We start from the raw sequence: 10,287 nt of genomic DNA on the forward strand, positions 1-10,287 counted from the left end.
TATATATATATATATACAGTGTATACTGTACATATACACACGCTGTTCAAATCTTACCCTGACTAAAAGACAAATCAGAACTTTTTGATGTTTATAAGGTGTGATAGTGGTCTTCCTTAAAAACAAAGACTTTGTGTTTTAGATGAAAATACAGGAAAGGGTGTTTTTCATGGATCCCATGAAGCTCTTCCAGTCACGTCTAGAGCACATTACACAGGTTTGTTCACCTCCACCCCTTTTTTACTGCTGTCCTTTTTTTAATAGCGCTGTCATTGTGTTTCACCTTATTGATGATCTTAAGAAAGCCGCGGCTTGATATCCCGTACGCGGTCTCAAGGTGCGTACCCTCTCAGATTGCAGATTTTCAGCGGACACAAATGCAGCGAGCCACGGCATACTTCAAGCACAAGTCAGTTGAACTGGAAAAGCGTCTGAAAGAAGTCACTCAGCAGAGTTACAGGTGACGGAAAGGAGGTCTAAATCGCTCCCGTAGCTGAGACGGATATTTGTCACCGTTGCTTCTTTGGTCATAAGGCAAATCGCTGAATTGAAAAGAGAGAATGCCGATTTAAAAAGCCGAAATATGGAGCTGAAACAAGAGATGGCCGAGCTGAAAAAGCCTCTTTCACAGAGGAGGGTACGTGGGTGCCCCAATTTTAAATTTCCCAACTGCTTTTGGAATTGTTCAATAAGCGTTCCACTATGCTCTCTTTAGGGTTCTCCGGGACAATTCCAGACAAATGGGTAAAGGCAAATGTACTTCTCACACTCAAATGTCTTGCGTTGAGGCTGTGACTGAAACTTGAGTCTCATACAGTGTTCAAAGGATCTCGCTCCCTGTGGCTGTCGCTTCTCCTGGTAATCCAATGACCTTTTTCCTATGTCTTAAAACAGGGGTGTGAAACTCATTTTCGTCACGGGCCTGATTTTTTTTCCCTTGGAGGGCCGTTATGACTAAAACCATATAAAGAAGTCAAGAATAACCCTTTATTCACCTATTGTTTAAGTTACTGTAATGAGGGATTTGGTGACAAGAACATGCTTACAGTATCACTATTTATTACATAGAGATTTTAGCAAGCATCATGAAAGTTGACATCTTTGATTTGCTTTCACAGGCCACAGAAAATGAAGTGGCGGGCCAGATCTGGTCCCCCGGCCTTGAGTTTGACACCGGTGTCTTAAAACAATGTTTTTAGATCGTGTTTGTGATTAAGATGGATTGTGCCAACCAATTTCCTATGAAACTCTGCAGAACGGTGTGTTTGAAAAGATAAGCGCTGTTACATGACTGTGTGAATCCACATCCAGTTGCAGATCGTGTATCAACATTTTATTATTATTCCGCACGACTCCTAATAATGAAACTCCGACGAGCAAAAGTTGGGCATTTTCCACCGTTGCTGAGATGCGTTTGTTACTGAAACACCACCATTTTTTGTTGATCAATCGAATATTTTTAATCCTCACACTGAACTTGTTTTCTATCTCCAGTGACCCCTCATTTAAGAACTATGAGGTATGTCTGCCACAGCCATTTTGTTTAATAGCCTCAAAAAAAAAAAAAAAAGGCTTTACATCTGTGTTGTGTGGTTTTCAGCCAGCTGGGTCCAGTAGATTCCCCACTGTGGACCCGAGACCGAGGTCTTGCATCCCGTACAGTTAAGTGCCAGCATTAATCTATGACAATTTTTGATCAAATGAAATGAACAAAACAACGTACTGTGCGCATTTGCAGTATTGCGCTGATCATGGAGTCAGGGCATGTTCAAGACTCATTATGTAGTCGACTTATTTTTTAAACGATTTGAAGAGGATGCAAAATAAACAGATTCTCATGTGTCTGGTATGATGTTACTCAGACTCCTGGATCGACCACTTCTTTGTCTAGCCAAAGCCCTCTTCTTGAACGTGGCCACAGTAAGTCGCTTCCCTTCCTTCGTTTTGGGCACGGTTAGCTCTGACGGTCTGAGAATCTGAAAATGTTCTGTTTTTAAAGGGACCCCCACATCCATCAGCCCATCTACAAGGTGAGAAATACCAACCTGGACAGTTCTCTTTTTGTCTTACTTGCACATTTTGCTCTTCCATTTGTGTCATCTGCAGAATGCCAGACATCTTCCAATACCATCTGTTGACTGACTTATCAATCGCCTCACCCAGGCGTTAATCAAACCGGTTCTCTTTGTAAAGACTCGTCAAAAGCAAAAGTAGGATTCCCCCCCCCCCTTTTTTTTAAAACACACTTGAGTTGTTGCACTGCGTTGTTTTCTGTTGAGTAATTTAGCAGTCATATGATCTCACTGCTCTCGTTTCTTCATGGTGCTGGTTTTTTTCCTGGGTTAGACTTCGATGCGACACGTCCACTAAGTAAATTGGGAGGGGTATTAGCATTGATGACACGATTGCTTGCAAAATTTCCAATCCAAATCATATGCATTTCTATGAAGCGGTGTTCAAATACGTCGTTGAATGTGTTCCTGGCAACTTTATAAGACTTTTTTTGAACAACTACATTTGCAACAAATGTAAACAAGCGGCTTCAGACATTGCTATAAAACGGAACTAAGTGAGGTGACTTGGTCCATGTACGCAATTGAAGATTAAAATAATTTAAACATTGTGCTGTTCATCCTAAAATGTACAAGATATTTCTCGGGGTGCGCGCTGTGATCACCAGCTCAATCTAACTCTCTATATTGTTAAATGTACAAAGTATCCCCGTTACCTGGTCGGATGATTAAAAAAAAATAATAATAATTAATCGAATTAAGAAATCAGGACTATGTTTTTGTTTTTTTCTTGGTACAGTGACACTGAAACATTTCAACAGATTAGCCAAGTGAATAACGGCTTGTTTTGGATACACAGTGCAGAAGTGAATGGCAAATGTTTGAAACTTTTTTTTTTAATCTAACCTTGTATAAGTTAACAAACAACAGCAGGTTAAAGCAAGACAGTGTTTAGTACATGAACTAATTGGACTTTTTTTTTTTTTAAACATAACGGCAGCAGGCTCCAAATCCAAAGTGCAAGATGTCAAATTAAAGGGGGAAATGTCCAGTGTGCATTCCTTATAAGGAATAATGGGTTATAAAGGAATGAGAACACAAAACGTCAGTGGCAAAGTCAACAGAAATCTCGTCTCGTCCACTGTACTCGGGTACCAAAAGAACCACCGGTTTAAATTACTGCTACAATGAGCTATTCTGCCATTTATAGCTAAACAAATAAGGAAAAAAAAATAGAGCAACCCAGTGTACAATTTTCTTTCCTATATTTACAGCAACACAGGCAGCAAACTTGTTCAGTTTCAAATATATTAGGATAAGCAGAAAACGAAGTAACTATCCAGGCCTCAAACGTTGATTTGGGCTTGTGCTCGGAAGACTAAACGTCATGCTTCAGGTCAAGCAAAACGGAGATACCAAGTGACAACTAAGCTTGCTGGTGGAGGCGCTAGTAGCAGTACTCAGTCAAGTGGAACCCTTCGGTATGATGCAACACCTTAACCCGTAGCCACGGGTTCTCGGTCACTCTCCCCAACAACCTGAGCTGAAAACCAATCTCGCACTTGTTGGTAACTCATTTTGGACTTCTTGCATAATATGTCAAGGTCTTTTTCGTTGAGTGAGCCCGTTGAGAGGAAATAGTTTACTAATGGCTGCACATTTGGGGAACCTGCACTCATTCCGTTCACCGGAGATTTCCGTTTGCGGCTACCTCCGACCCGGGGAGATGTTCCCGAACCGTTCGGAAAAACGGCATTACCCTGCTGGGCGGCGAGCTCTGCCAAGAATTTGTCACGGACCCCTTTAACCCATCGCAGCTGGCCGTTTTTGACCGCGTAACGCGTGTCCCCAAACCATTGGATCACATCAGCGCGGGGTAACCCTGTAACCTTAACAAGTTCCGTGTAGTCTTCACTCTTGGGCCACTGGCAGCGGAGGAAGTGCTGCTTGAGTAAAGCCAACTGCTCCTTGGTCTTCCTCGGTCTGCCACCAGATGTCCGGGAAGTCGATGCCGTTGAGAGGTGTAGATTATTGCCCCTGGCTGAGTGGAGCGACTTCTTTGATGTGCTGATGTTGTTTGGGGGCTGTTTGTATGGCGACGCCGCAAGTGGCGGCGTTCCAGAGGGGGAGGAGCAGGGAGAGGATTTGAATGCGTCGGGCGGGTCCTGCGGGGGAGCCTGTTGGTCAAGCTTGCCGGGCTTGACCAACTGGAGCGGTTCTTCTTCGCTTTGCTCCCCGTCTTTGAGACTGTCCCCGTCACCAGACAGATCTTCCGTTGCTTCGTAGCCCTCTGCCTCAAGGTCCCGTTCCCCGAAAGCCTCGAGGCTGTGAGACAAGAAGGTCTGAAAGAAATGGGAATTCCTGATCAGGTTGCTCCGGGCTCCCTCTTGGCCCTTCCCCGCCGGATTAAAAAGACGACTCTTTTGAGTCGTGAGCGAAAGAGGTTCGCTTTGTTGTTCGTGTTTACCTCCTACAGCTGGAAGTAGTGTCGAAAAGCCCTGGGCTGCTGCCAGGCTTCCTCGTCCGACCCTAAGCTGGTAACGGCTGTCGCTGAACCATTTTCGGATGTCATTGCGGCTCAAACCGGTCTCTTCCTGCAAGCGCCTAAGCTCCACCTCTGCGGGCCAGTTCTCTCTCAAAAAGCTTTTGCGAAGTGCAGCAAGCTGGGCTTTTGACTTTTTATAGCGTCCGTGGCGGTGTTGTTGTGGCGAGGACCCCGAAAGGTCTAAGGAGACCTCAGCAGCAGCATCGGCGGCGGTAGGAGCCACCGCATTCGCACTTGATGGGATGTCACTTGGTGGGCGGTAGAAGTAGGAATCCTGAGGTGGCGGTAAGGTAGAACTGAAACACGGGGACGTGGATTTGGTTGGTTTGTAAGAATCCGGCGATTCACATTTTGGTTTCTTCTTCTTGGGAGTCACACTTGGGAAAACGGGCTCCGCTTCGGGATCTTTATCCTCAATGACTTTGGCTTCCTCGCTTGTTTCACTGGAGTCGTCAAAAGAATATGGCACCGATAGTTTCCGTCGCGTCTCCTCTATCTCCTCTGACGACCAACTGATCCCATATTTAATTCTCTGCACCATAAACCAAACCTTAACTTTGTCCAAGGGCAAAGAGCAAGCCCGGGCTAGGGTGTTGACCTCAAGTGACGATGGGTACGGAAACAAGTTAAAAGCTTGGACGAGCTCCGGAATGGAGTCAAGTTCGCGGGTCTGATCAGAATGCGTCCACACCAATTTGAGTTCTTCTGACACAAGGGGCAAGCACACCACAGAATTGTGATTGGTGGTGAAACTGGACGCAGAGCCTGGGTTGCTTTCGGGTGAACTGGGAGGAAGATGAAATTCTTTTGCAGCCTGTTCATCTTCTTGCTTTACTTTACAAAGAGTCTTCGTCATTCTGCTGTCCAGGAACTTGGCCGCATGTGGTCCCACTCTGCCATTTTGTTCGTCATAGGTCGCCATCTGGGCCTTATAAGTAGGGCGTTTCACCTGCAAGAAAAAGGGGCTTATTTTACACACGTTGGATAGTTTTGAACATGTCAGACCATCAGAGTTTATATGCTAATGTTTTAGAACTTTTGTTTTGGCCTCATTGTCGAAGTCAGTTATCGGACAGCTGTTTCCCCTCCCCCCTCTACTTTGAACTCCTTATTCTGAACTCCCACTGAAACGAGTCGTATACCCGGTCCAGACTGGGTTCCCCTCCCCCAAAGTGTGGTGGGTGACTTTTGTTTTGTGTGAGCAGGGGTGGGGGGTGAGTGGGGGGGGGGCACTGGTTGCAAAGGGTGGGAGCGTGGAGAACGGACATCCATGAGAAAACTCTTCACGGTTACGTTCTCACCCTTTTCTTGTTGGGCTTTGTTCCACTTCAAGTCTCCAAAGACAAGTAGAGCCCCTTCGCGAAGGCAAACAGCAGAGCAGAAGCTTGAGAACTTGTAAATGGAGAAGATGATCAGCATTAGTCAGGCTTTCATGATGTTTTACTCAAATTAAAAAGAACTCAACTCTCAAACACCTCAGAGCAGTTTGGGGTACTTTGTTAAATGTTAAGCAACAAGTATCCATTAAAAAAATCAACTGTACAATGTAACTTTTTGTGAAACTACTGTGGATAAACAGTATTAAGTACAAACACTGTACCATTTTTTTTTCATTGGATTTCATGAATGAGTGGGCAGTCCTAAGACCCACAGTGCAGTGCTGCGTGTTAAATTATTGGGAAACAAAATGACAAATTTTACTTCAAAGGGAACATTTTAAATAAGAAATGAGGAGACCGTGCGCATCTTGTTTTGCGACTACGTCATGGCCTCAGATTTAGGTCGCTTTAGCTACGCAAGAAATGTGTAACCAAACCACGAGCCAACTCTAACGCCACAACGTTCGTCATTCGTGACCTATCGGAACAAATAGGGGCGGTAATTTAAGTAACCGCCCATGTTTTTTTTATTTTTGGATTTTATCAAGACACATAAATCATTGAAATTTAACATGCTGGTTGAAATGAGGGGCTATACCGCTTAAAAAGTTGCCCGTGGTGCCACTAACAATGGTAGTCGTGTCTGTGCCCCTTTATGGCGTACCAAGTAAAAACGCTTGACTGAGCTGGCGCACTTCGCCGCCAGACACACTTCGATTGAAGGTGGAAAATAAACTTACCACAAAAAGAATCCCTCGTCCCGGGGTTCCGTGCGAGCGAAAAGACAACGAGAAGAAAAGCCCCAGTTTCCGTTTCGTGAGAGGCGGCTCTAAATGGGCGAAGTTTGGAAGAAGACTGTGGACACAATGCCCGTCCGTCTGGCGGCTTGACCCTTGGTTTATTTCACCGAGCACCTCGTCGGATTAACGGCCAAGGAAGGCAAGATGCGACGGCGACCAAGTTTGTCGCCCTTTCGTCAGACTTGGTCTCGCTCGCCCCCTCGCTTAGGCGTCTTTTATTCCCAACTGCGAGCTGGCGTTCGGTCGCGATCGCTGCTTGGTCCGCGGCCGCTTTTGTTCTGTTGAGAAGTGTTTCCACTGTCCGGCCAGATCGAGGCGAGGCGGAGCTGCGGACCAGGAAGCCCAACAAGGCCCAACTGACTGTCACGGCCTCGGCGGAGTGGGTGTGCCAGTCAGCCGGGGAAGGCTTCACATTGGTGGGAGAAAGCGTCTGTACAACAAATCCCGGCCAGTGGGCCAAACACTTTTTATTTTTTTTACGTCAACCACGTTGCGCGCCCCCATCAGATCTGGGCCACATACTATTTACGAGGAGATTTATTTGCCTACAAAATCATCTAATTTCTCTACCAACCAGCAGCACAGTCCTGTTTCCCTCTGACATAGGGTGTTTTTATCGGGCGTTTCTAAGCGGGGGGGGGGCATCTTTTTTGTACAAATTATATGAAATATCTAAATGTATTCACCATTATAATGATGGTGCTTATGCTGAAAATAATTTGAGTGCGTCCACCTCCGACATAAAAAAAAAAATGACGCATATAAGAATGGAGTGAGCACAAAGCTGAAAAAGCACTCTTTCCATAAAGCCTAAGATTCTATTTGAGGGGAAGCATCGAATGGGCTACAACTGAGTAACACAGTTTCTTCACCTGAGGGGAAATAAGGACGGACAGCTACCACATACAGTTCTCTGGTTGGGGGGGTTTAAATCCGGGCTCCGGCATTCCTGTGTGGAGAACCAGTGCTATGGATAGATGGAAATAAGGAGGCATCTATTTACAGTGGAAATCACTATTTGAGGAAACGCATCGTCATGTACTGTATGTCTCTTGCAAATCACCCCCCCCCAAAAAAAAGTTTATTGTTCTTGTGATGATTAGTTAAAATAGGACGGTGTACAGGACTAGTTAAGTATGTCAAAATTGGAGTTTAAAAATTAAAGGGTTATTGTAAAGAATCTCAAGGCTCATCGCTCCCAGAAACATAAACATGGATGCACACAACACTGTGGCGTGAGCATAGAGACCATCAGATCTCTCGTTTATGAAAACAAACTCTTTCCAAGTAGCACAAAAAAGTCTTTATTTCTCACTTAGTCATCTACAACATCTGGATCAATATGATTACACGCGTACTTGATCGGGTGCTGCTGGTTTGGTGAGCAATGGTAGCAGTTGACTGGATCTCCGTTCGAAGTTAAGCAACCTTTTCTTGTCCTCAGATCAAATAAATTGGTGGTGGGGGCCACAACCTCAGGACAGGCATTGCATCAAATGAGTTTCGTTACAGTAACTCAAGACCAAATGTTTAATTCATCAAAAAGATGTATCCTCTGTCACAGAGTGGTGACCTCATATCCCTTCCTTTTCCCATAATCCATCCATCCGTTTGCTTATCTGAACAATAGGGGGCATCAACCTTGGACCGGTCGCCAGTCAATCCAAGGGCGCAAATACACTAAAAAACATTCACACTCACACCCTCGGACAATTTAAAGTCAATTCACCTAACACGCATATTTTCGGAATGGTGAAGGAAGCCGCAGGGAAACCTATGCAAGCACAGTGAGAACGTGCAAAGCCGAGATTTGAGTTTTTAATTGACCGAAAGTGTTTTGGGGGATGTGGAACAGTCGGAGTCAATGTTACTTCCCTTGTTTTGAATAAGACAAACAGCAGTGTTTTAGCCCAGTTCTTTATTTATCGAGATAGATCGGTAACATACCGGCAGCACCGTATCGCAGTACCACTTCTATGCATACAAAAATATAGGTATAATGCTTCAACATTTTAATCCAAAATACTAGGTGATACGTTTTGGCTGCATCTACATCAAATAGAGACAAACCAGCTTCATATTGATACCAAATACAATTTCACATTCTCAAGCTTAAACAGTAATATAGTTATGATAATAAGCAATCGTGAAACCTCTGAATTTGACTTGCTGAGGAAAAATACGGCTGGAAAATTTCTGAAAAACGCTCACTCAATTTTGTCTCTTTTCTTTGTTGTTGTGCTACCACAGAAGTTTAATGCTGATGTCAAAGAGGAGAAATACAAGACGAGCATTCTGGTAAGTTGGCGGTTTTCTCTGTCCAGTACAATATGGCTCAACTCATCTTTTTGATTGCAAAGCGAGCATTTCGTTTTCCTGCGGTCTTTACACATTTATCATTTGCGTTTTTCTTGTGCCAAAGTTATGATTGGGTACATGTTTTAGTGTATTCACATATAACATGAACAGTTGTTTACTATTGCACTTGAAATATATATATTTTTTTATTCATTACCATTAGTCTATTTCATTGCGTTTCTCTTGGCTGCACTGCCACCGGTGTGTCGACGTTAGGTTTTTGTGGTCCAATCAGATTTCCGCATCTTTGTGCTACATTGTCAAGCTCATCCGCCCAGGGAATTTTGAATCACTCGTGCTGGCCAATATCATTTAAACCAGATTAGCAATGGGATCTTTAACCAGTTCGATTTCAAATTCGACTAAGGATGCAAGTGGTGCGGTTGCATGCTGTCGAGTTTTTGTATCGAATTTATGTGCTCTATTTTATAATTGTGACTTTGTAGTGGTGTCTTTGTGCTACATTGTCAAGGTCATCTGCCCAGGGACTTTTGAATCACTTGTGTTGGCCAACATCATTTAAACCAGATTAGCAATGGGATCTTTAACCAGTTCGATTTCAAATTCGACTGAGGATGCAAGTGGTGCGGTTGCATGCTGTCATGTTGCGTTTTTGTATAGTATTGATGTGCTCTATTTTATAATTGTGACTTTGTAGTGGTGGTGGTGGTAATAGGAAGTGGATTAAGTCGGTTAAGACGCCTCTGAGGGCCCAGGTACCAAATGTACAGCCTAACACTGCATTTAACAACTATTTGACCCTAGAACAGGAGGATGCAAGTGGTGCGGTTGCATGCTGTCATGTTGCGTTTTTGTATAGTATTGATGTGCTCTATTTTATAATTGTGACTTTGTAGTGGTGGTGGTGGTAATAGGAAGTGGATTAAGTCGGTTAAGCCGCCACTAAGGGCCCAGGTACCAAATGTACAGCCTAACACTGCATTTAACAACTATTTGACCCTAGAACAGATGGAATCCATTCCCACAGCTACCTCTGGGAAGAGTTGTTTCAACATAGCAAAAAAAAATAAAAATAAAAATACAAATTGGGGAATTGACCAGCGTGTTAAGCCGCCACTAAGGGCCCAGGTACCAAATGTACAGCCCAACACTGCATTTAACAACTATTTGACCCTAGAACAGATGGAATCCATTCCCATAGTTAACTCTGGGAAGAGTTGTTTTAACATAGC

General features: G+C 44.1%; 2 protein-coding genes and 1 long non-coding RNA gene across 4 annotated transcripts; 2 read left to right on the forward strand and 1 right to left on the reverse strand.

The window, feature by feature from the left end:
• Positions 1 to 65: 65 nt before the first annotated feature.
• On the forward strand, positions 66 to 7,720 carry LOC109512777 (RING finger protein 212B-like). 2 transcript variants are annotated; one of them, XM_019864765.1, is made up of 11 exons: positions 66 to 217; positions 354 to 460; positions 535 to 637; positions 716 to 744; positions 818 to 858; positions 1,495 to 1,519; positions 1,601 to 1,661; positions 1,863 to 1,920; positions 2,000 to 2,030; positions 2,107 to 2,210; positions 7,046 to 7,720. In XM_019864765.1, exons 1-10 carry the CDS (start codon positions 143 to 145, stop codon positions 2,168 to 2,170), a joined length of 594 nt encoding a protein of 197 aa, XP_019720324.1. In that variant the 5' UTR covers positions 66 to 142; the 3' UTR covers positions 2,171 to 2,210; positions 7,046 to 7,720. The 2 variants fall into 2 exon arrangements, with proteins under 2 accessions (XP_019720324.1, XP_019720323.1); XM_019864764.1 differs by lacking the exon at positions 7,046 to 7,720 and having other exon boundaries at positions 2,107 to 2,648.
• Positions 2,891 to 7,058, reverse strand: homeza (homeobox and leucine zipper encoding a). Its single transcript, XM_019864761.1, has 3 exons — positions 6,677 to 7,058; positions 5,859 to 5,949; positions 2,891 to 5,506 (listed from the first exon to the last, which is right to left on the reverse strand). Exon 3 carries the CDS (start codon positions 5,477 to 5,479, stop codon positions 3,509 to 3,511), a length of 1,971 nt encoding a protein of 656 aa, XP_019720320.1. The 5' UTR covers positions 5,480 to 5,506; positions 5,859 to 5,949; positions 6,677 to 7,058; the 3' UTR covers positions 2,891 to 3,508.
• A 2,149-nt stretch (positions 7,721 to 9,869) lies between the features above and the next one.
• On the forward strand, positions 9,870 to 10,287 carry LOC109512779 (uncharacterized). Its single transcript, XR_002167590.1, has 2 exons — positions 9,870 to 10,009; positions 10,184 to 10,287. It is a non-coding gene; the product is annotated as an uncharacterized LOC109512779 (long non-coding RNA).

The sequence above is a fragment of the Hippocampus comes genome, unplaced genomic scaffold (genome assembly GCF_001891065.2).
Source record: "Hippocampus comes isolate QL1 unplaced genomic scaffold, H_comes_QL1_v1.1 scaffold285, whole genome shotgun sequence".
NCBI lineage: Eukaryota > Metazoa > Chordata > Actinopteri > Syngnathiformes > Syngnathidae > Hippocampus > Hippocampus comes.

Coding starts and splice junctions, on each gene's coding strand:
- LOC109512777 (XM_019864765.1), top strand. CDS start 143: ATGAAAATACAGGAAAGGGTGTTTTTCATGGATCCCATGAAGCTCTTC. Junction 1,520..1,600: donor CCTCATTTAAGAACTATGAG/GTATGTCTGCCA, acceptor TGTGGTTTTCAG/CCAGCTGGGTCCAGTAGATT. Junction 2,031..2,106: donor TCCATCAGCCCATCTACAAG/GTGAGAAATACC, acceptor TGTCATCTGCAG/AATGCCAGACATCTTCCAAT.
- homeza (XM_019864761.1), bottom strand. CDS start 5,479: ATGGCGACCTATGACGAACAAAATGGCAGAGTGGGACCACATGCGGCC.